We start from the raw sequence: 25,504 nt of genomic DNA on the forward strand, positions 1-25,504 counted from the left end.
AATCTATTTTTTGAAGACTCTTTAACTTCAAAAAAAAAAAAAAGTTAGAGGCCCAAGAACACAACAATTAATACCAACAAAAAAACAGTACATTTTTTCTCTTATTAAAAGACTCAATTAAAAATATGTGGACTACGAGGAAGCCAATGAAGAGAGTAAGGCCCACTAAAAAATATCTCGTTTAAAATTCTCGCCTTAAGCCCTAAAATATATCGAGCCAGCCCTGCGAGTAATACAAGCTTTGCCTTGCCAAAATGGGGGGATTATTTGATATAATTCATGAAGGAGTCTGATAAAGTTACCCGGGAAAACAGTATAAGTTTAGACAAGAAAACAAGAAAGAACAATAGTTTTCATTTGCGTAGACGATAAGTAGGAAATGCAAGTAGATGCTTGGCTCTTGGAGTTGTAAGACCAAACTCCTCAGTCATGTCCAATTCAGTTGGCAGCATGTTATCAGGAAGCTCCCAATCAAAGCAATGGACAAGTTGTGCGACTACTAGCCGAACCACAGTGAGACCCAATTGCATCCCCGGGCAGCCTCTTCTACCGGAGCCAAATGGGATAAGTTGGAAGTCGCGTCCCCGGACATCTATGTTACACCCAACAAATCTCTCCGGGAAGAACTTCTCTGCATCACTCCAAACACTTGGGTCTCGCCCAATTGCCCATACGTTTATAATCACTCTAGAATTCTGGGGTATGTGCAAACCATTGACCGTGCAGTCCTCCATGGCTAAATGAGGCAGCAACAATGGTGCTATTGGATGTAGCCTGAAGGTTTCCTTCAAAACCATGTCCAAGTACTCCAAGCTATCCAAGTCCGATTCCTCCACCATCCTCTCCAAGCCCACCACATCTTCCAACTCTTTTTGAACTTTCTTCATTACCCGAGGATGCTTCATTAGTTCTGACAGTGCCCACTCAATTACCGTTGCTGAAGTGTCCATTGATCCTGCAAGCATGTCCTACCAGAAAATGATTGTCAGAAAAAATTAATACTCTATTTGATAGGATGCAAGTTGTATGAATAATTACCAGAATTATGGCTTTGATATTAGAGCGTTCAATACGGTACTCAGATTCTTCAGATCCCATGAAGCTCAACATGACATCAACAAAGTCCTTGGTCTTATTTTCATCCTTGGATTGGACATGCTCATCGATGATCTTCTCAAAAAAGTCATCAAAGATCTTACTAATTGCCTTCATCCGCCGTGTCAGCCCCTGCAGGTCAAGAGGCGCAACGTAAGGAATATAATCACCAATGTTAGGAGTTGCTCCTAGATGCATGCCTTCTTGGATTACAGCCTTGAATCCCCTCTCATCAATATCCTTATCCAAGTACTTCTTCCCAAACACCATACGGCAACTCATATCTGCGCTGAGAGATGAAACCTTGCCACTGAGATCAACAGCAACACAATCACGGGCAGCCTCTCGAATAAACTTTATCAACAGGCCAAGCTCTTCCATTCTCATGGATTTGAAAGAATTGATTTTATGATTGCTAAGCAATTCAAGGGTGCACATCTTACGGATGTTGCGCCAATAAGAGCCATATGGAGAAAATGACAAGTTCTTTTGCTCATAAGAGATGTGCTTTGCGGCCTCGTGAGGTGGTCTACTAGCAAACACCAAGTCATGTGCTTTTAGGAACTGCTCAGCAGCCTGAGGCGATGAGACAACAATGGCAGGCACCAAGCCTAAGCGCAAGTACATGATGGGGCCATGTTTTTGGGCAAGTCGATGTAGATCGCGATGAGGTAATTCCCCTAACATATGAATGTTCCCGAAGATAGGGAACCCTCTTGGACCAGGAGGCAATTTCTTCTTGTTGTTACTTCTTTTCCATGCCCATCCTCGCAGGAGATAAGCAAGCATCACCAGTACGACTATGGTCCATGTCCAAGCCATGGTGGGCTTGTTTCATTCAGAGTATGGCAGGCAGGCAGGCTCAGCTGCGACTAGAGAGAGTATTTATCAATTATCCATGGCATGGGAATTGCCGACGAAATAATTAAAAGAACAAACCAACTTTTGCTGAATTCAATGTGCAAAAGAGAAGGGTGGTAAATGGATTGGCAATAGTCCAAAAAGGCGGCCATCAGCATTTACATGCATGCACCTTGCTAGCTAAAGGTAATTTTTGGTGAAAATTTACTTTGGGAACCTTCATCAGGGGTATGTTAGAGGGGTCTTCATGGAAATTCTGTATGAACAGTAAAGTTTGAAGCTCATTGAGCTTCAACATATATATGTGTGGATCGGAATATGTTGATCAAACTTGTAGCATGATTATATTATTTATTTAAGTTTTCCAACACCGTACGACCAACCGTTTTTGTAGAACAAAGTATAAGCTAAAGACAAAAAGTCACTGCAGGCGGCCATCGTCATGGACGCACAGTTAGCCAACAAACTAAATGGCTCAATTTACAAAAATTGGACATCACGTTATATTTATTATATTCTTTGCCTTGTTGTGGAGGTGGAGATGGAGATGGAGATGGAGACCCATGTGGTTATTGTTTTGCGATTAGAACTTAGCCGCGTAGCCGAGATACCAATATCTGTACAGTGTACACTGTCTATTATCCGCTGGCCTTGGTGCAGTTTTAGGCATCTATTGAGACTCTCAGTTTGGTTCTAATCATTGATGATTTTGATATGTGGGGCTGAATATTTTTACCACAATATCAGTGTATTGTGTTATTAGTAATTTAGTATCTAATGTCTTACCAAGATCTTTTAAAATTGCAGTGAATGAGATTGATTAGCAAGCCAAAAAAGCCCTGAAAAGGCCGAAAAAAAAAAAAAAAAAAAAAAAAAAAAAAGGCAAATAACATCTAAAGGGAGTCCTGTTGGAAATAATTTTGGATGGTGCACAAAGTTCTTGTTAATATAAAATAATACCAATCTGAAAATTAACAATTAAATAATAATTGTTAAACAAATAATTGGTTGAAAATATTATTATTGATACTAGACCATATTAATCCGAAATAATAATAATATAATATATATAATACAAGAGATTAAAATTAAAGTAAGGAAATATGTCACAATGCTATAGAATCACGTAAGAGCATTGTCTTTAAAGGTTGATTTGTACCTCCCAGAGTATATAACTCGGTGTGATCAAATCTTTTGACATGTAACCTCTCAGGATTAAACTATAGCGATCTTCATTAAGGACAGACTTTCAAGAACAAAAATTAAGTAGAACAACCTTTAATCTGATCAAAGTAGGCTAGGGATTTCAAAATATTTTTTTAGAAAAGCTAATGTTATAGAATATAGCTTTATGGCTCGAAAACAAATGTTTTTTTACAACACTTTTTACCCTCTTTTTTTTTTCAAATGCTCTATCCCAAGCCTTTTTTATAGAAGTGGAAGTTTGACTTGGTGAAGATAAGCTAACGTTTTTTTCACATAAAATCTAGGCAGTATCCAAATGTATTGACAGAAATTTATTACCAATAGTAATATGTACCAAACGGTCAAGACAATTAATGAAAAAAAAAAAAAAAAAAAAAAAAAACCTTTAAAGCCCAACTGTCAAAGCCATAAAATCAATTAAAATGTTGAGTGTCTGTTAAATGCTATGACAAAACGTTTGAAGATTAAAAAGTCATAAAACAATTTTTAATAACCAATAGTCACAAAATAAAAACTCATGAATATATTTCAATAAATGGTAAAACAATTAAAAATGACTAACATGGAAATAATGTTTGTAACACATATTACAAACAACCCTTCACATGTTACAAACACTAGAATATAAGGAGATTGAAAGTATGCATCAATGTGGTACCCGAAGGTCTTAACCGCTCTTAGGATAAATAAGTAGGAACTTAATGAATCGTGGTAGAGTTAAACTCTTTTAATCAAATTCAAAAGTTGACCAAACTTATCACCCACATAACTTTCTCCAAAAAAATTAGGTTGTTCTATAGCAGGAATTGGCACCTTATACAGGTCTTGCGCCCCTTGGTTTCATAAGTGTAATGTCCAGGACATTATTTAATACTTAAAGTATACATTTATGTAAATAATTGATTAAACTTAATTAGGAATATTTAAAATGCAAGAGAATGTTTTTAAAGACCAAAATTAATAAAATGAGTTTATTATGATTAAATAAAATAAATTTATTTAGTGTGGTTAAACAAAGTGTTTTATTTTTGTTTTATGAATTTGTAAATGGTAGTCCTGAAAAGAAATTATAAGTGATATTTTTAGGTTCAAAAGAAATTAAAATAGAAAAAAATGAAATAGCAATAGAAAATAGATAAAATATAATAAGAAACTAAATAAAAGAAAATTTTAAAATAATGGAAAATAATAGAAAAGAAAAATTAAACAATAAAAGAGAGAATAACTAAAGTGAAGAATAGTCAAACTAAAAGACAAAGCTAAGTAAAAGTGCATTCCTAGAGAGAGAAACTCTCGAGAGCCTTCTTAGAGAGAGAGCTTCTTCGTTGTGTTTGGTTGCCAGGGGGAGGATTCACGTCTCCCCCTCCCGGTGTTTGGTCTCCCCTAGCCTTTGAAAAAGGGCTAGGATGGTTGTTTTGTTCCTTCCATGGCTTGCTACCAAGGGGTTTTAGCTTTCACTCCCAGCCCTTTAAACTGTGGAGATTTTGTTCCTCCCGGTCTGGTCCAGTGGAGGTTGTGGTTCTCCTATCTTCTAGTTGTGGAGCTTTCATGTTCTTTTTTCTTGTAGTTGTGGAGCTTTCATGTTCTTTTTTCTTGTTTTTTTTTTTCTCTTTGTTCTGTCTTTTCTAGCAGAAGGTGTTTCAGGCTATTGGTTTTGTGGGTTTTGGCCACTCGTGGTGTGTCTCCAGCGAGGCGTTTCTAACTGTGCTTTAACAGTGTGGTTTTATTTGGCGCTAGATCTATGCATTCTGGCACGGATTTCTACGACACACGCCTCCCTGTGGTGGTCGCGGGCCTCCTTCGGTCCGGTAGTCTCAAGCCGTGGCCGTGCGTTCTCTCCCCTATTTGGTGCGTGGCCAGCACGCGCTGGGGAGCTTCCTCCCTGGTCCGGGGCGTGAAGGTCATGTACCTCGTTTCCAGTCTCAGGTGGTGATGTTTTGGACTGCGGAGGGTTGTCTGCTACAAGGAGGGATCCTGAAGTAGGCGCGTGCACAACACGCGCCGACTCCGGCGATGGCTTTCCCGGAGCTGGTGGTTATGGATTTTCTGCTTTGTACATTCCTATGTGTCTACTGTGGATCACAGTTTGTCTAATTGTAATGCACAAATGTTTCATGGGCTTATTTGGTGTCAGTGGTAGACGAGGCCAGTCCTCTTATGTTGTTTTATATGGGCTTTAACTGTAAAGAGGTGTTTTATTTGGTTTCTTGTAATATTTATGTATTGTATTTAGGTAACTGCTTCAAGTCAGACTTGTTTTTGACTTAAGGTTTAGAGGAGTCTTGTACCTCTATCCTTGTACTCGCCCTTGGGGCTTTCAGTAATATATGGTAGCACATGCTATCTTGTTAAAAAAATAAAAATAAAAAAAAAAAAATAAATAAATAAATAAATAAATAAATAAAAAGACAAACATATGTTAAAGGGTAGAATCGGTATGATAGAAAACAAGAAGAAAAGTCAAGAATTCAAGCAAATGGTCCACGTTGAAAAAATGAGTAGTTTTAGATGACTAAAAGACAAAAACAAAATATAAAGGAGAAAAGAAGAATTAGGTAACGAGGAAAAGTCAAATGGAATATCAAATTAGAAAAAGACAAAAAAAAAAAAAAAGAAAGAATGAAGATTGAAGGGCCATGCGGCCCTTCACAAAATGAGCTGGCCGTATGGCCATTAAGAAGGGACCGAATGGTCATTTTGGTTTCAAAGAGTGGGACAACCTTTTCAAAAGAAAAAATAAGACACGGACGGCACCTACATATAGAAGCCAAGTCTTTCTCTCGACAATTCCGGATTTTCTTAGTTTTTATCTTCTCTGTCTTTGGGTTTTAAAGAAAAACCCTTGATGAATGAAAATCTAATCGTCCGAACTCAATTTCAACTTCGAAAACGTGATTTACAAAGTTTGATCTACGTTTTCACCGATCGTTTTGAGGTAAAACATTAAACTCGTGTTTTTGAGATTTTGAATTAAAATCTTAAAATGTGAGTTTAATCTAGTGATTTCTTTAGGTAATGTGTTACTTGAAACTTGCTTGAGGCTACCCAAATCATGGGTTTTGATTTGGTGAAATTTTGGTAAGATCCCTAAAGCTTAACTTTCGGATATTTAATTTTAGTGGTGTTTTTATGTGATTAACTCCTTAGTAAATGTTATTGGGTTAATAATATTGTGTTTAGGGTAGTGTTTTATAATTTTTTGTTTATGTTTAGAAACTCTAATTTGATGGGTTAAATTAATTTAGGGTTTTTAAGTGTTAGAACCTAGATTGTTAATTTGTAAAAATAAGTATTTATGGGTTATGTTCTAATGTTAGTAAAACTAAATAATTATGGGTATTTAGTTTAAATAGTATTTGCAAGGTTAACCTTTAGACTTTCTTGTGGGTTAATATTATTTTAAATGTGTTAATGAATTAAATTAATAAGTTAGTAATTATTGCAAAGAGATTAGTGAAAATAATTTTAGGGCTAATATTATTATAAAAGTTTTAGTGAAAATAATTTATGGGTTAGTGAAATTAATTGCGGGTTAGTGAGTAATAATATGAGTAAATAGTTAAATAGCGATTTTAATATCTAAACCTTAGTAAATACTTCGGGTTAGTATTGTTTGAGTTTTAGTTAGTGTATAGGACTTATGAGTAGACGCTTGGAACCCTTAAAAATATTATGGGTTTTCCAACGGTTTAGCCTTGAGCGATTCAAGTGCTAATTAGGGTATTAATTATTTAAAGTGCTAAATAGTGCAATATGTTATTCCACAGTGATACATTGCAAGGTGGTGTCTAGGAGACCTAGTGCTTAATATCCGCGTAGCCAAGGTGAGTATTCTACTCACTGAGAAGTATTATTTTCATATATGGTGAATTGCAAAATGTATATTATTTTACAAACCTGAACCAACTATATGTTGATTATGACCTGTTTTGGATGATTTGAGTACTTTTGAGTATATTGAAATTATGATGATGTTTTGAAGTATGAATATGATATGTGGAGTTTAAATGAATGGAGTCACTGTATGTTATGGTTGGGAGTTTTGAAAACGGTGCAATGGAATATTAATATGATTTTAGAGTAAGTATAAAATGAGAGATTTAAGTTATGCAAATTGTTTAAGAAATGACATATTGAACTGTTTATATTTTATAAAGAAAGCATGTGTTATAAGCATAATTCATGAAATGAAATTTATTGATTTAAGGCATGAGGCATAAGCATATGAACGCTAAACGTGCATCGAAGTGAGGTTCATAGCCCACGGGAAATTATACATGGGTTAGATTCCTATGAGGTGCCTACTTGGGTTAGATTCCCTTCAGGTACTCACGAGGTACTTGGGTTAGATTCCCTTAAGGTTCTCGACCATGGGTTAGATTCCCATGAGTTGCCTACTTGGGTTAGATTCCCTTGATGTACTAATACTTACTTGGGTTAGATTTCCTTAAAATACTCACGAGGTACTATACTTGGGTTAGATTCCCTTGAGGTCCTCGACCATGGGTTAGATTCCCATGAGGTGCCTACTTGGATTAGATTCCCTTGAGATAATAGTGCTTACTTGGGTTAGATTCCCTTGAAGCACTATACTTGGGTTTGATTCCCAAGGCATAAAACCATTAGCATGAGCATGTATAGCATTGTTTTTATGAGTGATGTTTTTATGTTATGAGTAGTTTTGCTAAACGTATTGGTATGCATAAGAGTCTCAATAGAAACGAGCTTATGTATATTTCTATCGGATGGTTGCATGATTTAAATGCTATTGTTTTCTAAATTTCACTACATCAAAAGTATTATAGTAGGTGAGGATGTATGTAGTTGTTTCCAACAATGGAACTTCTACGTATAAGCCCAGCTGCGTAATATGCTTTGAATATTTTCTATTAGTCGGTGTTTGCTACATCAACTATGGGGGTTTTCAAACAAAAGTTTATAAAATTGGTGGTTGTTATAGTGTACGCATGACTAGAAAAGAAAAGTTGGTTCTTTGCGAAAACTCAGTGAATAGTATACCTCTGAGGTCTTAGTGTATTTATTTATACTAAGGCAGTGGGCTCATAATTCCACCTGTATGGATGCGACAACCCCCGCAACCGTACAGACGTTTATACTTTGGTTGCAGGTTTTGCGAATTTAGATATTGACTCATCCACTTAGCGTATGGGATGTTATGATTGGAGCATATCGCAACAATCATAAGTCACGGACTCATGGATAGTCCATATTTTGGGTATTTCATTTATGGCTCGTGTCCTACGTGACATATGTATTTGTTGAGCCTATATTTTAGTATGTAATTAGTGTAATATGTTTTATAAGCCTTAAATAGATAGACTTGTAAATGGCTCATGTTGTAATTAACTGTTATGTATTAGATGTATTTCCGCTGCACATTGATTATCAGGTGCATGTTATGGGGCATGTGTCATATGTTGGCTGAGCGACATGTAGTCGTGCCACTGTGAAGATCCGTTTGTATGTTTTCAAAAAAAAAAAAAAAAAAAAAAAGGGGTCATCACAATGAGCACTCGAGATACCTACCCTAGTCTTATAGGAGGCGGCACCACCTCCACGCTCACATAAGTAGCATCCATCAAGAGTGTGTTCAAAGTATATCCCATCCGAACATGTAAGGACTATATATGGATCCATTAAGTGTTTTAAACCCATCCTTAACCATTCTGCATCTTGTACTGTCTTACACTATAGGGATGGACTCATCACTATCTTCTCAACAAGATAATGGATAAACATAGAATGACAGTACCTTACCATAATCGCTTGTGACTTCGTTTCCCATTAAACCTCATTCATGGATTCTCCAATCACAAGGGTTGGGTATCAATCATAGTGTCATAATTTGAGTATCAGTCATATCCCCCTCGATGTTTCACTCACCAGCGTTCTTGCTAGTAGCTTGGTCAAAAGATTTGTAAAATTCCTTTTATACCAGTCTCAATAAGCTGCCTCACAATATTGTGCACTTTTCTCATTATAAATCTTGCTCATGCTAGAGCTATGGTAGCCTGTCAATTACAATCAAAACACAAATGGAACTGAATTAGTATACAAAGGCAAATCAATTGATTAATAAGCTCCTTAGCCATTCATCTTCTGGTCCTTCCTTCTACAAGGCAACTAACTCTAACTCCATAGTAAATCTTGCTATGCAAGTTTGTCTTGAAGACCCCCAAGAGATAGTTCATCCAACCAGAGTAAACACATAGCCACATATAGGCTTTAACTCATCTAAATCAGAAACTCAGTTAGAATCACAATATCTTTTTAATAAAGGAGAATAACCACAATATGACAAACCAAAATTAATTGTGTCCTTTAGGTATCTCAAAAATTTAGAGGTAGCATCCCAATGCTCAACACCATGATTATGAGTATATCTACTCAACATGCCAAAAACATATACAATATCAGGGCATATACAGTTTGTCAAACCATAAAGCTACTAATAATTTGTGCATATTTTTTCTTGCGTACACCATCACCGTGATTCTTAACTAAATATATTTTTTAATCATATGGTGCAGACATGGGCAGATAAACAAAGTGCTCAAATCTTTTAAGCATATTTTCAATTGTTTGAGCTAAAATAATGTAATCATTATCTCTAAGAACTTTTAATGTCCAATATGACATTAGTTCTACCCATTCATTTCATATCAAAATTAGATGCAAAAAATTTAGCTTCATGTACAATATCAATGCTAGTTCAAAAAATAAGCAAGTCACCTATATATATAAACAAATTAATGACACTTTCATTATTGTAAAACTTGCTATGCATTTACCTACATCATTAATCAAATATGCATTATACAACATCACCTTTTCAAACTTTTCATGCCATTGTTTAAGCGTTTGCTTTAATCCAACATCGATTTTACCAGTTTAAACACTTTATGTTCTTAACCGAGGATTACAAGTCCCTCAAGCTGCTCCATATTAATCTCTTCACCATTTAGAAAAATTATTGTGACATCTATTTGATGTACATCAAGTTTATATATAGAAGCAATGGAAAATAACATTATACAGATGAAATTCTAATAACCAGAAAATAAGTATTAAATAATCAATATTTGGCATTTACTTATAGCTTTTAGCTACCATACTTGCCTTGTACTTATCTATTGTATCATCCGGTTTAAGTTTCTTCTTAAACACCTAGTTACAACCAAGTGACTTGGCCGTATGAGGTAACTCAATGAGTTCTAAATATGGTTAGCCATAATCAATTCCAATTCATCATTTATAACTTCTAACCAAAACAAATGGCATCAAAAATATTTAATTGCTTCATCATAACATGTTGGATCATCATCAACAATATAAGCAATAAAACATTACCGAAATTCCTTTCTTTTCTAGTTCGCTTGCTTCTTCTCAATTCTTACACATCATCAATGAGTTTATTAGAAGCAACAACAGAAAATTCATGCAATAACTTTTTCTTATTTTTCAAAAGAAAATACATGCTCAAAGAAAATAGCATTTTTAGATTAAATAACAGTATTGTAATCTAAAACATCACTTTTAATAATAAGTAATCGATTGCATGAACTATTGCAACTATAACCAATAAAATCACAATCATAAGTTCTAGAACCAAGTTTCCTCATTTAAGGCTCAGGTAACATAATATTTGTCAAACACCCCCACACTTTGAGGTATTCCAAGCTAGGCTTAATATCTTTCCAAAGTTCATAATAAGTTTTACTAATTTTCTTATGAAGCACTTTATTATGGACGTGACAAGCCAAAAAATGGTTTCCCCCACACATTGGTGGATAACCCAAAACTAACAATTATAGCATTCATAATTTCTTTTCATTTGCTTGATGTAGCCAAGATTTACATGTATAAATCTATTATACTAAATATTAATGAATAAACTAAGTAAGAACAAGAAAATAAATTTTCATTAATAGCACACAAGTGCTCTAAGAAATGTAACTTTCATGAGCCCATCTTTCTCTAAGTATGATCTATAATTTTCTCTTCTTTCTTTTCTCTCAATTGATAGTTTTCTAAAGCATTAATTTTTTTAAAAATATATATATACTAATCACGACTTGTGATTTTCGAAGAAACTTCACCAAAAAAAATTATTATTGTTTATATGAATTTTCCCAAAGTTTTATCAAGATAGTAAACAAAAAAATCTTTTAACTGAAGCCCTAGTAAATATGTAACGTATCAAACTCAACAATATACTAGTCAACTAGTATTGGGTCTCAACCATATAATAATCAACTAGTACTAGCTCTTTGTTTTAAAAACACCATTGGTAACAATCTTACGATATGATAAATTTTCCCAATGTTAAATGAGCTCTAATAATAACATCAATACCAATATATATTTTATTCCTAATCAGCATATTAGGAAAATTGAAGGCTAAATCATATAGATGAAAAATTCGCAAATACTTTTAAAGTATTCATACTAATCTATCATTTCATAGCTAACATAAATGCTAGACGCTATTTAATTTTTCAAATAGATCAATCAACATATGTCGCTTATTAGATAAAATATTCATGTAATTAATTATAAATTTTCTCCAGCTTTAATTCAATCAAGGAGCACCTTCGTCACTTGATTTTTTTTTTTTTTTTTTTTTTAATAAATGAAATTGTATATCATGATGTCTTAAAAAAAAAAAAAAAAATCAAGGCATATGAATAAGAATTTAAAAACTCACAGCAGAGCCAACACTTTTACTTCAAGATCCTTCAAAATAGGCTAAGTCACCACACAACTAAGTGTCATAAAAACCGATCAATTCAGCATGCAATCATGGCTTCCTCCTACCATGTGCTTACCTGTAAGAATCTTCAGCAAAATGGTATTCTTTGCACACAATTAAAAATGTCTATTTTTTTTTTTTTTTTTTTTTTTTTTTACAAATAATCAAAAATTCTTTTAGACAAAATATTTTCAATTCCAATACCTACACATAAAATTAAACTATTCGTGTGATAAACGAATCAATTATCAAATATTTTTTCTACAACAAAGTCTTTATCTTTTCAACCAATAACTAATTTCATCTTTCTTGTATGCAAATTGCATACCGCAAACTCTATTAGTATTTGACTTCTCATAAGTTTAAATAGTACTATTATGGTCTTAATCAAAATATTTGTACAACCATCATGAACATTATCAACCTTTAAGATTGTTAGAAATAATTTTGGATAGTGCACAAAGTTCTTGTTAAAATAAAATAATACTAATCTGAAAATTAATAATTAAATAAATAATTGTTAAACAAATAATTGATTGAAAATATTATGTTGATACTATACCATATTAATCCGAAATAATAATAATATAATAAATACAATACAAGAGATTAAAATTAAAGTAGGAAAGATCTCACAATGCTATAGAATCCCGCAAGAGCGTTGTCTTTAAAGGTTGATTCGTGCCTCCCAAAGTATATAACTCGATGTGATTAAATCTCTTGACACATAACCTCCCAGGATTATACTATAGCGCCTATCTTCATTAAGGACATACTTCTATGAACGAAGATCAAATTGAACAACCCTTAATTTGATCAAAGTGGACGAGAGAATTCAGAATATTTTTTTAGAAAAGCTAATGTTATAGTATATAGCTTTATGGCTTGGAAACAAGTGTTTCTTTACAACATGTTTTACCATTTTTTTTTTTTCAAATGCTCTATGCCATGCCTTTTTTATAGAAGTGGAAGTTTGACTTTGTGAAAATAAGCTAACGTTTTTTTCACATAAAATCTAGGTGGTATCCAAATGTATTGAAAGAAATTTATTACCAATAGTAATATGTACCAAACGGTCAAGACAATTGATGAAAAAAAAAAAAAAAAAAAAAAAAAACAATGAAGACTTAAAGCCCAACGGTCAAAACAATAAAATCAATTAAAAAGTTGAGTGTGTGTTAAATGCTATGATCAAACGTTTAAAGATTAAAAAGTCATAAAACAAATTTTAATAACCAACAGTCAAAAAATAAAAACTCATGAATATATTTTAATAAATCATTTTTTTTTCCTTCGCCATAAAATTTCATGAATATATTTTAATAAATGGTAAAACATTTAAAAATAGCTAAAAAAAAATAATATTTGTAACACATATTACAACAAGTCCAAAGACCATGCCCAACACCCGTAATAACATAGGCGGTCTCTTCAAGGGCCAATAAGGACACGACTCTGATAAAAAAACACAGAAGAAAAAAAAAAAAACAAAAAACAAAACAAAACAAAAAAAAAAAAAATTTAATGTTTGCAGCTTTGGCCCCACCACTCAAGTCAATCAAACTTGTACAGGCTATTGAAAATCTTTTTTTTCTTCATAAAACCATACTTCTATGTGCTGCCATTGCTACGCATTAGCCTACTACTAGTCACTAGTGTCAGTGTATCAACCATCAAGAGTCCATCATGACATACTGACATTATCATTGCATATTTACATGGGAAAATAAAATGAAGAAGAAACAAACTTCTTAAAGACAAAAACTCAATCAATCATGTGGGTGGAAGGAACTAAGGAAGTGGATTCATTGAAACTTTGGAAGGCATTACCGACCCTGAGGCCTGAACCCAAGTGACTTTGCTAGTCATGTTGAACTGCTCGGTGGTCTCCGGAGCTACGTGGCCTATGTCTCTAGCTCCCCCGACTCCAAGTTTGCCATCCTTTTCATCTCTGACATCTTTGGTACCTACACATTTCTTTAAAATTGTCTTCTTTGCTTGCTTTCTCAGTTTCTTGTGTTCTAATTTCTCATCAAACTGTGATCTGGGTGTCGATTTTTGAGTTGTGATTCTTTTGAAGATGCTATATATTAATATCGGGTTAAGGCAATATATTGGTGAAAGAAATGGTTTTACAGATTTTTATTTTCATAGTTTTGGGTTATATATGAATCTTGAGAAAAATTTATTATAGCACATTATTACTCAGTCAAATTTTTACTTCTTGTGATGATTGCACTCAAAACAGGTTGTATTATAATTCATCTTTTATGATACACATTGTATGACAAATTACTCAATTTTTATTTTAAATTATGTTTATTAGCCCCTCCAATAACAAATATTTGGCTCCGCCACTACATAATAGGCTCAAAATGCCTAACTTTTAAAAGCAGTTATAGGTTTAATTAGGGCTATAAGCGAGCCGACTGGGCTCGAGGTCCCGCTCGGTACCCTCCCGATTTAGCCTGATCCGAACTCGAGCTCGGCATTGTTGAAACCCGCTCGATTAGTTAGTGATACCTACCTGACTTGCCCGACATAACTTGACGAGGGCTCGTGAGCTCGACCTGTTCAGAGCCCGAACCGCCCGGCTAGTATGAGGCCTCAAGAGCTCGGCTCGTTTAAGACCCGATCAGGCCGACTCGCTCGCCCGGCTCGTTTATGGCTCGAAATTTTCGACTCGAGTAACGCTTGACCCAACCCGACCCGACCCGATTGCCCGACTCGTTTAGCGCTCGAAATTTCAAAAATTCGAATCAATAATTTGGATATAATAATTTATTAATTATATGATTTATCTTATATAGATCATATCCTTTGATCATTATTAGATTCATATGAATACAACTATAAGTTTATAACTATATAACTATATAAGCATATGATCCGTTCAATATAATTATATACATATTATCATTAGATATGTTACATAACCTACATACGTAACAATGTGATTTATGTAATGATAAATTTGTCAAATTACTATGTTAGGATAATAGTATTATAATCAACAATGTGATTATTTAAAATCACAATTCACAATTCACAAATTTAATATTATCATAATTCATAACTCATAACTCATAAGTAATCAAATATGTTGGGATTTAAGTTATTTAACATTAGAATTTAAATTAACTTAGTATTACATAATCACTCATTCACTCAGTTCATATATTATCTTCATCACCTTTTCGAGTTTATCATCAAGTTTCTTGATTTTTTGCTTCATGTGCTTCAAATCTTTCCGATATTTGACATCCTGCCTTTCAATCTCCTTAAAATCTTCCTTACAACTTCTGAATTGATTGTCTTTAATTTCCTCTAAGACTTTCTCCTAATCCAGCAATAACTTTTGCAGTTTTGAAATATTTTCCTCAACTTTTGGAATCAGGTCTACAGAGTGCTTGAGCAGTCACACTCCTTTTATAACTCAATGTCTCAATGATCTTTGATGAAATGCTAAAATGGATAGCAAGAAGTTGACTTTCTCACATTTTCAAGTATATCATCAAGTTTCTTAATATTTTGCTTCATATGCTTCAAATATTTCTGATATTTAACATTCTTGCGTTTCAATCTCCTTAAACTCTTCCTTACAACTTCTGAGTTGATTATCCTTAGCACTACAACTTCGGATAGGAGAGATGATGATCATATATTCATATGAATTATATGATCATATTAGTATGATAGACTGATAGTATATCATTATCAATGTATCATATACAATAATACTAATATAATCATATACACATTATTACTAGATAAATTTATGTAATTCCAATTTAAGTTAATAGTATAAATGTATAATAGACTTAATAGTATTATAAATTATAATTAACAATGTGTAATGTGTTTGTTTTTAATTACAAATTAAATAATATCATAGATTCATAATTAAATTAACTTATATACTAATACATTAATACTATTATACTAAGTTACTAACATTAGGTAATACCTACATCTACATTAAAACCTTAATCCTATATATTTTAGTATTTAATTAATAAGGAATAAGTAAAAAGTAATAACTATACAGTTTATATGGTCTATACAAAAAAAAAAAAAAAAAAAAACACTACATCATAGATTTAAATAAATGTACAATTGTATAAATGTATAATGTAGATAATATGGTATATCAGTATTTAAAAAAATTAGTTAACAAAAAAAATACACTTATAACTCATAAATTATAACTTATCTTATAAAAATGAATTTTATTTTTTAATATTATTAACTCATTAGACTAACCTTTGTTAAGTACTTAAGTTGTTTGTTCTTTTGTTTTTACTTTTATTAATTTTAATAACAAATAATTTATTAGACATTTAGATATATATATATATATATAACATTTAGAGTCTTAGACAAATTAGACTAGTCTCCTTAAATTAACTTATATATTAATACTGCATCATATGTAGACTTGTAGTGATGTAGATAACATGGTATTTTAAAAAAATTTATTAACAAAAAAAAAAAATACACTTATAAGTTATAACTTATCTTATGAAAATGAATGTTTTTTTTAATATTATTAATTTATTAGACATTTAGACTAGTCTTTTTTAAGTTGTGTTTTTTTTTAATTAATTTTGGAAGACTTAGTTAAAAAAACGAAGAGAATTGTTCTGTTTTTTTGAGAAAAAAAAAAAACGAGGAGAGGAAGAGTCTAGAACCCCAAAAAATGGAGAGGGAATTTTTTTTTTTTCCCCCAAAATCGAGTTGGCCAGCATGTTTCTCGAGAATTCAAAATACAACGCCCGTAGCCGTCCGATTAAAAGTGGAATAAATTCTAACCGTTGGATTTGAAGATGGATGACAGCTAGAGCGCATGACTGAGGTGGTCCTAATTCAATGTTTCGCATGTCCACATGAGCTGGGTTCTTAACTGACCATATTTGAGATTCAACAAAATAATAATCGTAATCAACGGTTATAATAATTTTCGATGAAGAGATAACACCGATTCCAGCCATACCGCACCGTTGCACGCGCAAGGGATCATTTTTTTTTTAACCTAGGGTTCATCTCTAAAAACCCTCTTGCTGACAACCCTATTAAATGTTCTGCTCAATTTAGATCACCAAGGCTTGATCTAAGCCGTTCAAATGAATTGGTTTTACCCAAAAATCAATCCAATGGTGAAAAATGGAGAAAACGCCTGAAATGAGTATCAAAAAACCCTACCGTCACTCGATTCAATCGGCAAGCATTAATGGCAGATCAGAAGAAAATTGAATGCTCTTATGCTCTCATGCTCTCAATCAATTTTCTCAACGACCCGTTCATTAAGTTTCTCTATCCGCCGTTGATGAACAATCAAGGAGAAAATCCAATGGCTAATCTGCCGTTCCAATTTTCCATTTCATTCCATTTCATTTTTGTTCTTCAATATCGTCGAGTTCAAACTAGAAAAGGGTACAAGGCGATGGTCCATCTGCCATCCCATCCCATCCTCTCGATCCCGATCACTCCAAAGGCTAACAAGCCTCACCTCTCGCAGCCAGAATCTCTAATTGATCTGATGGATGTGCTACCACTACTAGACTATCTGCCTTTGTGTGTTTTATATTATTTTTTGTTGGTTTTTATTTCTCTAATCCACCCATTTGATATATCTGCTTTTTGTGTCTTCATTTGGTTGTTCATTCTTGTACCCTGGGTATGTGTTTTGAGTTTCAACTCTTTCGAGTACTTGAAGGCTGAATCCGACTACATCTACGTCTACAAGTATATATCTTGGCCCTTTTGGGTATGTAATCCTGGTCTCAATGGAGTTTCTTTTTTACATTTTATTTTTTAGTTTTATTTACTTAGTTAATGTTTGGATTTGTTTCACATTTCAGGTGACAGAATCATGGATTAGTTTTCAAATCTGCAAAATACAAACCCTATTAGAAATTAGAACAATATCCAGCCAGAGGTTTGTTTGACTGACTTTGACATATGCTCTGCTTTGTTTCACATTTCACATTAGTTAATGATGTTTGCTTTGGCTTGTTTATTGTTGTGTTTAGTAGCGGTGTTAGGGTTTGTTTTTGTAGGCTTGTTATAGTCGTGTCATGTTTAGCTATTAGTTAACAAAACATAATCTGCCATGTTCTTTCTTTTATCTATTATGCTTTGCTTTGTTGTATTATATAATCTTCCTTGCCGTTTGAGGTTAGACTAGTTAGTTAACAGCCTTAGAATCTGCAATTCTCTTTGATAGTCCACATTCTATTATCTGTTATGCTGGCCTTTGTTTGAGTAACTGAGTTGTTTTAAAAATTATGCTCTATAATCTGTTATGCTCTGCTAGAAATCTATAATCTATTATGCTGGATTGCTGGGATTTGTATAATTAAGTTGTTTAAAACAATTTGCTTTGCTCTGTTAGAAATCTGTAATCTGTAAAACAATATGCTTTGCTCTGTTAAAAACAGTATGCTATGCTTTGCTCTGTTATAACCTTAAAACACTAAATACTTAAACCATAAAACTCTCATACTTCACAATCTTAATTCTTAAACACTAAACCCTAAATCACAAGCATAAGAGACAAATCTCTAAAACTCTAAAACCCTAAATCTCTAATCCCTAAAACTTAATCCCTAAAACTCTGGAACCATAAATCCCTAATCCCTAAAACTTTAAAACCATAAATCCCTAATCCCTAGAACTCTAAAACCCTCATTGGCTAAATCCCTAATCCTTAAAACTCTAAAACCCTAACTCTGTAATCTATGTAAGAAATTTGACATAACCTTTAGTTAACAACCCTAGTTTTCTTTTAAAACAGCACATGGAGGACAGAAGGCAGCCTATGGAAGTCAATGAAGTTGTATTAGTCAATGAAGTAGACTTAGGTGATGATACAACTACTCATTCCATTACCACTGGAGTTGGTGACAGTGGAAATGCACCAGACCAACCAGTAACTGTTGATACTCCTCCATTGGATCCCCAAACTATATGTATTCCTGGTCCTACTGATTCTCAGCCTATGGGTAGTGCTCCTACTCCTGTTGAGATTAGTACCGGTACTAGTAGTAGTGCAAATGAGAGGAAACAGAGGCAAAAGACTTCTAAAGTTTGGGATGACTTCTCCCAAATTGAAGTGTTGAGTGTAAAAAAATCTCAGTGTAAATTGGTGTAAGAGGCTGTTTGCTGTTTCTAAATCTAGTTCTACCTCAACACTTGGTAGGCATTTGGTAGCATGTGTGAAGTATGTGGCGTCCAACAGTAAGCAAAAGATTCTGACCTATGATCACAGTCAGCTAGGTGGGGGGGCTACGTTGACAAATTTTTCTTGGAGTGAGAAGAAAGTTAGGGAACTTGCATCCCACATGGTGCTGTTCCACGAGTACGCTTTTAACATGATGAAACATGATCTTTTTAATAAGTTTTTGAAGGCATGCACGCCCCATTGGAAAAAGATTAGTTGTGCAACTGTGAAAAGCGATTGCATGTCTACATACCTTAGTGAGAAGAAGAAGATTAAAGCAATGCTTGGTGGGGTTGAGAAGGTAAACATAACAACTGATATGTGGACATCTTCGCAAAGGGTGTCATATATGGTTGTTACTTGCCATTATGTAGATTCGGATTGGTTCCTCCAAAAGAGAATTTTGAACTTTTTTAGTGTACCTCCTCCTCATAGTGGTGTTGTCATTGCTGATGCCCTTAGGAAGTGTTTTATAGAATAGGGCATTGAAGATAAGGTATTAACAATAACAGTTGATAATGCAAAAGTAAATGATTCTGCCATTAGAATCATTAAAGATGATTTTGAGTTGAGGAATGAGTTGGCTGTTGGGGGTCGATTATTCCATGTGCGATGTTGTGTGCATGTGACAAATTTGTTGGTGCAAGCAGGGCTTGCTAAAATTGGAGACATTGTTGATTCTGTTAGGCAGGGAATAAAGTATGCGGTTGCTACGGAGGGAAAGGTTCAAAGAGTTTAGTGGAATAGCTCAACGTTTGCATCTGTCATCTAAGAAACTAGTTTTAAACGACCCCACACGTTGGAACAACACCTACTTGATGTTGGCCACTGCAGTAGGGTTCAAAGAAGTGTTCCCAAGATATCACCAAGTTGATCAAGCATTTCAGTGGGTTTTGAATTTGGAACAGTGGGAGAAGGTGGAGAATGTAAACCAGGTTTTGTCGGTTTTTAATGAAGTTACAAACATGGTATCGGGAAGTGATTATCCTACCTCAAATCTGTTTCTACCTGAGGTATGGAGAATGAAGGAAATTCTGCAATTGAAATGTGTTGATAGGCATGACTACATTAGATCAATGGCAGGAAAAATGGCTCAGAAATTTGAGAAGTATTGGGGGGAATGGAATTTGTTGATGTCCATAGCTGCTGTCTTGGATCCGTGATACAAGATGAAGTTGATCAATTTCTGTTTTCCTCTTGTTTACCCTGATTTTGAGTATCCCCAGCATAAACAGAATGTGCTAGCCGTTCTGCATGAGTTGTTTGAAGTGTATGTCACTGCCCATAATTTTGCTGTTTTGAAACACACTGCTGCTGAGCAGGCTGCAGTTGTTTCACAAAGTGTTTCTACACCATGTGTCAGTAGAGTTTTCACAGCTCGATCAATGTATCAGGATCATGTTAGAACTACTGATGTCATTTGGCCTCTTAAATCAGATTTAGATATCTATCTTGAAGAGGATGTGTACGTAGGTGATAAGGATGACAGTGGTGAAGATATTGATAACGAATTTGATGCTTTGGGATGGTGGAAGTTCAATGCATTGAGGTACCGAATTTTGTCTAAGATGGCAAAGGACATTCTAGCCATACCCATCACCATAGTTGCTTCTGAATCTTCATTCAGTGCAGGTGGTAGGGTAATTGATCCATACCGAACATCCTTGAAAACTGAAACCGTTCAAATGCTATTGTGTGGATCCGATTGGGTGAGAGCACTCCATGGTCTCAAGAAAAAAACTTCTGAAACTGTAAGTGGCATTTCAAGCATATAATTTGCATGAAATTACATGTGTTTATCACTGATTATTGTTTAGGTATAAACTAACTTTATTGCCTGTCTTTGTGCTTCTTTTTGTAGAAACTAATTGAAGTTGAATTGCCACCATCTTCTTGGATTTGATTCAGATATTCGGACATTATTAACTTTATATATGTTTATTTTTTGTTAAGTATGTAATATGAATTGTTGGCCATATATCTGTTCAAACTTGAACTATTGGAAACTTGAACTACTTCCTGTTGGACAATCTGTTTAACCTAAGCTAATATACCCTTTGTCCATTTTTGCTGGAAAAGTTGGCATGACTCAAGTCATGAGGTATGTCTTAACCCTTAATTGATATAATGATATGTATAGTTTGTCTAGACAAATCGTAAATGATAAATCTCCCTTGACATGTTTATCAAGGTAAACAAAACTTTGATTAAATATGCAAGGGAGTAAAAATTGTTAACAATTCTTTTTGTCTTAGTGCAGTGTGGTCTTGTTAGTAGTGGCATTTGGCAAGTCACACGTGGCATTGTGAATTTGATCTCTTTGTATTTTGGCCATTTGGGTGAAGTGGTGAACATCACTCTTTGTTTGAGTAATTGAGTTCTTTAAAAAATTATGATCTGCTTTTCTTTGGTTTCTAAAGTTTTCTTTCATCTGTCATATCCCTTATTTTGCCATGTTTACTTTTTAGTTAATAAAACACAATTTGCCATGTTCTTTGTTATGCTTTGCTTAGTTAGAAATATGTAATCTATGATGCTCCATTGCTCCATATTCAGCCATGTTTATTTTTAGTTAATAGAACACAATCTGTCATGTTTTTTGTGATGCTTTGCTTAGTTAGAAATCTGTAATCTATGATGCTTTGCTTGAGGTTAGATTGTTTAGTTAACAACCCTAGAATCTGGAATTCTCTTTGATAGTATTAGTCCACATTCTATGAATCTATAATCTTAATTCTTAAACACTAAACCCTAACAGATTCTCATTTTCCTATAATCTTGAACTGTTACTTATAACTCTAAAGCCCTAAAACCTTAAAAACCTAAATACTTGAGCCATAGAACTCTCACATTTCAATCTATCATTAGAACCTATGTTAGACCTTTGGTGATGGGACTTGTATGCCAAGAGATTCTCATTTGCCTCTTATGCGCGTAATTCAAAAGAATCACAAGCATAGGAGGCAAGTGGGAATCTTTTGCATGCAAGTCACATTACCAAATGACCTAAGATATACACTAATGGTAAGATTGAAATGTGAGAATCTGAAATCTGTTATGCAATTTATTTTATCCCAAGAATGTCTTAGTGCAGTTTGGTTTTATGGCATTTGGCAGTAGCAATTCAGATTGTTTTTAACTTTTCATTTTTAAATTGTTAATATGTCCTAATTTAAGTTGTCTTTTAGTCCTTCACTCGAATGAGAATCACTCATCCTTCATGTAAACCTGATCTCTTTGTAAACTTGACCTCTTTGTATTTTATACCCTTTTTGTTGGAGAAGTTGCAGTTGGTATGTATAGTCTGTCTAGACAAATCTTAAATGATAAATCTCCCTTGACATGTTTATCAAGGTAAACAAAACTTTAATTAAATATGCAAGGGAGTAAAAATAGTTTAACAATTTTTTTTTTTTTTGTCTTAATTCAGTGTGATCCTGTGACTGCTTGTGGCATTTGGCAAGTGGCAACTCAGATTGTTTTTAACATTTTGCAGGCTGCAGTTGTGCTGTAATTTCAGTTGTCTTGTAGAGTTGTAGAATTGTAGACTTGTAATCTTTTTAATTTTGATCTCTTTGTAAATTTGATCTCTTTGTATTTGGGTAAAATTTGATATCTTTCAGAGTCTCAGATTATGTAAATCTGATCTCTTTGTAGTTTGTATGTTGGAATTTGTAAACTTGTAATTTAAGTTGTAGGTAGATACAACTTGTTTCATTTTTTGATTCATAGCTTATTAACTTTAGCCTTTAGATGAATCTTGATTTAAGTTTGTAAATTGCAGACTTCAAATTTCAAATTTGTCTCTTTGTTTTTTCTTTTTTTTTTTCTCCAATTATTATTGATCTAAACGAGCCCTAATTGGGCTGAGCTACCCAATTAGGGCTCGACCTGAACTCGAAGCTCGGGCTCGGGCTCGGATCGAACCTGGAAAAACTTTTTGGGTTTGATCCAAGCTCGAGTCGAGCACTCGGATCGACTCGTGAGGACTGACTTAATAGTCCCGAGCTCGGTCCCGAGTTAGGGTCTTAACCCAACAAGTCGATCCCGGACAAAGGTCCTTAAGCCCGGCTCGAGCTCGAGATCGACTCATTTATATTCTCCTTAAAACGATCCGGTCCGAGATTACCAAAGCTCGACTCGGACCGGCTTGTTTACAGCCCTAGGTTTAATAACCGCTAACCATCTAAGACTGCCTTTTCAGCCCTATTTTAAATCTGGAAAAGAGAATCTTCCAAACATTATCAAAAGATTCCATATCTTTCAGATCAAGAAAAAGAACAAGTCCTATATAGATCCTACAAATCTAGATTCTATATCTTTCAGATCAAGAAGATTAACAAATCCTATAGATCCTAGAAATCTAATGTCCCCCTGGCTTGGCTTTTACCATCAATGTTAGCAGAAAACGTCGAAAAACCACAATGACAACCCACGGAAACAAGAAGAAATCCCTACATATTTACACGAACTACATTAGTTAAAAGCAAAAGTGAAAACAAGCGGCAATTGACCACCCACCACCGAACGAACAATATCATGCGGTATTCTTTTCGTTCACTCAGGTTCGATCATTGCGATTCCTGCTATTGTTACCATGCAACCCTTTGTTGCTCCCCTCGGCTCTGTTCCTTTCTCGCTTCTGTAGTGACGAGAAAAATTGACCGAATCCGAACACAGATAAGGACTTGGAGGATCCCCATGCAGAGCGAAAAAATCGTTAAAACGAGAGGAAATGAGGTGGGTGTGGCTGTGCAGGGCTAGCTAGTGCTGAAAAATAAGATAGGTCATGAACCGTGTTGGTGTTTAACTTAAAACCCTAACGTTGTTTTGGTATTTATATATATATATATATATATATATGTTTTTTAATAACCGCCTGCCTTTTCAGCCCTACAATGAACCATCTTTCTCATACGTGCAAGGGGTCTTTTTTTCTGGATAAGATAAAATTTCTTTAAATTAGTTAAATACAATGCTGAAGATAAATTAATAACTAAAAATAAATCAAAGTATTGAGCCAATCAATAAAAAAAACTAAAAATAATTTTTTATGGTGCAGGGAGTTACTTGTTTCATGAAAGTTCGCATGCTTATTGATAGTCGTTCACTGAATCTATAAACTCGCAACTTTTTCACAAAACTAAGAAAAATCCAGGATTTTTGTAGGAAATTTGAAGAAAAATCTTCCGAGAGTGTTCTTTATTAAGAAAACTGATAATATGTATATGGATTAAATATTATTTAGCCCCCTAAACTAACAGCCATTTGTAATGTAGCACCATAAACTGACAACTCAAACTACCAATTTGATATGATTTAGCCCCCTCCGTCAGCCTTGAACGTTAACTTGAATGGAAAATCATATTAAACCAAAATGTTCTGAAAACGCTCTTATTTTTACCATTGAAAAACCAAAATTACCCTTTGTATTTATTAATTAGTAGAAAAAAAATTAAAAAGAAAAATAAAGAAAAAAAGTCTAAAGATAAATGTAAAATCATTCTTTATGGTTGGCTGAAATTACAAATCGCTCGTAATAGAATAAAAAATAATTTATAACTCTTTGAGATAGGCCAAAATAACAACTTAATCTCCACAGTCAAATTTCATAAAAACACTTAACAAATTCCATTAGTGAGCCGCATGTCATCACCGGCCAATAGAATGATGACACGTCTTATAAATATATAAAAATTAAAAACTTAACGAATTAATTTTTGAGATAAATGCAAAATCAATATTTGTAGTTGGCCTAAATTACAAATAACTTCTTAAGGTATAAAATAATTTTTATGTCATCGGAAAAAGACCAAAATAACAATTTAGTCCCTGTAGTCAAATTCTGTTAATACACTTGACGATTTCCGTTAGTATGCCATGTCATCACCAATAGAATGATGACATGTGTCACTCTTAATAAAAAAAATATATCAACATATTAAAAATATTATATATATATTGGCATTTTCCAGCCATCCACCCAAATAAGTCCATTGAGTTTTACAGGGATATACTCATTGTCACTAAGTCCATCCAAGTAAGACCTATTCGATGCCAGAGGATCTCTGGGCGTATTGCCTTTCATTCTCTGTTCATAATGAGGTTTGTTGCACAGAAGGATTGGGGAGCACCTCCTTTTGTCTCCAGAAGTCTTTCCAACAGAAAAGTTGGATACAGTTACCATGATTATATTGAGGCTTGGTACAAAGTTCTTTTGTATCAAAATGAAGATTTTTCTCATTCCTGGTTTATAAATTTTGACAGGAATTTTAAGGGTCCTATCCCCGTCATATATATATATATATATATATATATATATATATATATAATTAAAATTAAAAACT

The 25,504-nt window shown here is 33.8% G+C and overlaps 1 protein-coding gene and 1 long non-coding RNA gene across 2 annotated transcripts; one reads left to right on the top strand and one right to left on the bottom strand.

Annotated features, from left to right (window-relative positions):
- Positions 1-246: 246 nt before the first annotated feature.
- Positions 247-2,135, bottom strand: LOC133857702 (cytochrome P450 71AU50-like). The gene is made up of 2 exons (XM_062293022.1): positions 1,039-2,135; positions 247-968 (listed from the first exon to the last, which is right to left on the bottom strand). The coding sequence occupies exons 1-2, from the start codon at positions 1,915-1,917 to the stop codon at positions 354-356; spliced, it is 1,494 nt and encodes a 497-aa protein (XP_062149006.1). The 5' UTR covers positions 1,918-2,135; the 3' UTR covers positions 247-353.
- Positions 2,136-5,990: 3,855 nt separating this feature from the next.
- Positions 5,991-8,406, top strand: LOC133857009 (uncharacterized). Its single transcript, XR_009898280.1, has 4 exons — positions 5,991-6,097; positions 6,175-6,240; positions 6,930-6,986; positions 8,270-8,406. It is a non-coding gene; the product is annotated as an uncharacterized LOC133857009 (long non-coding RNA).
- The last annotated feature ends 17,098 nt before the right edge of the window (positions 8,407-25,504 follow it).

The sequence above is a fragment of the Alnus glutinosa genome, chromosome 14 (assembly GCF_958979055.1).
Source record: "Alnus glutinosa chromosome 14, dhAlnGlut1.1, whole genome shotgun sequence".
Classification (NCBI taxonomy): Eukaryota; Viridiplantae; Streptophyta; class Magnoliopsida; order Fagales; family Betulaceae; genus Alnus; species Alnus glutinosa.

Bases quoted from the DNA above. Each gene is read 5' to 3' on its own strand.
- LOC133857702 (XM_062293022.1), bottom strand. From the start codon at position 1,917: ATGGCTTGGACATGGACCATAGTCGTACTGGTGATGCTTGCTTATCTC. The intron at 969-1,038 runs GTAATTATTCAT...ATTTTCTGGTAG, and splicing joins ATATCAAAGCCATAATTCTG to GACATGCTTGCAGGATCAAT.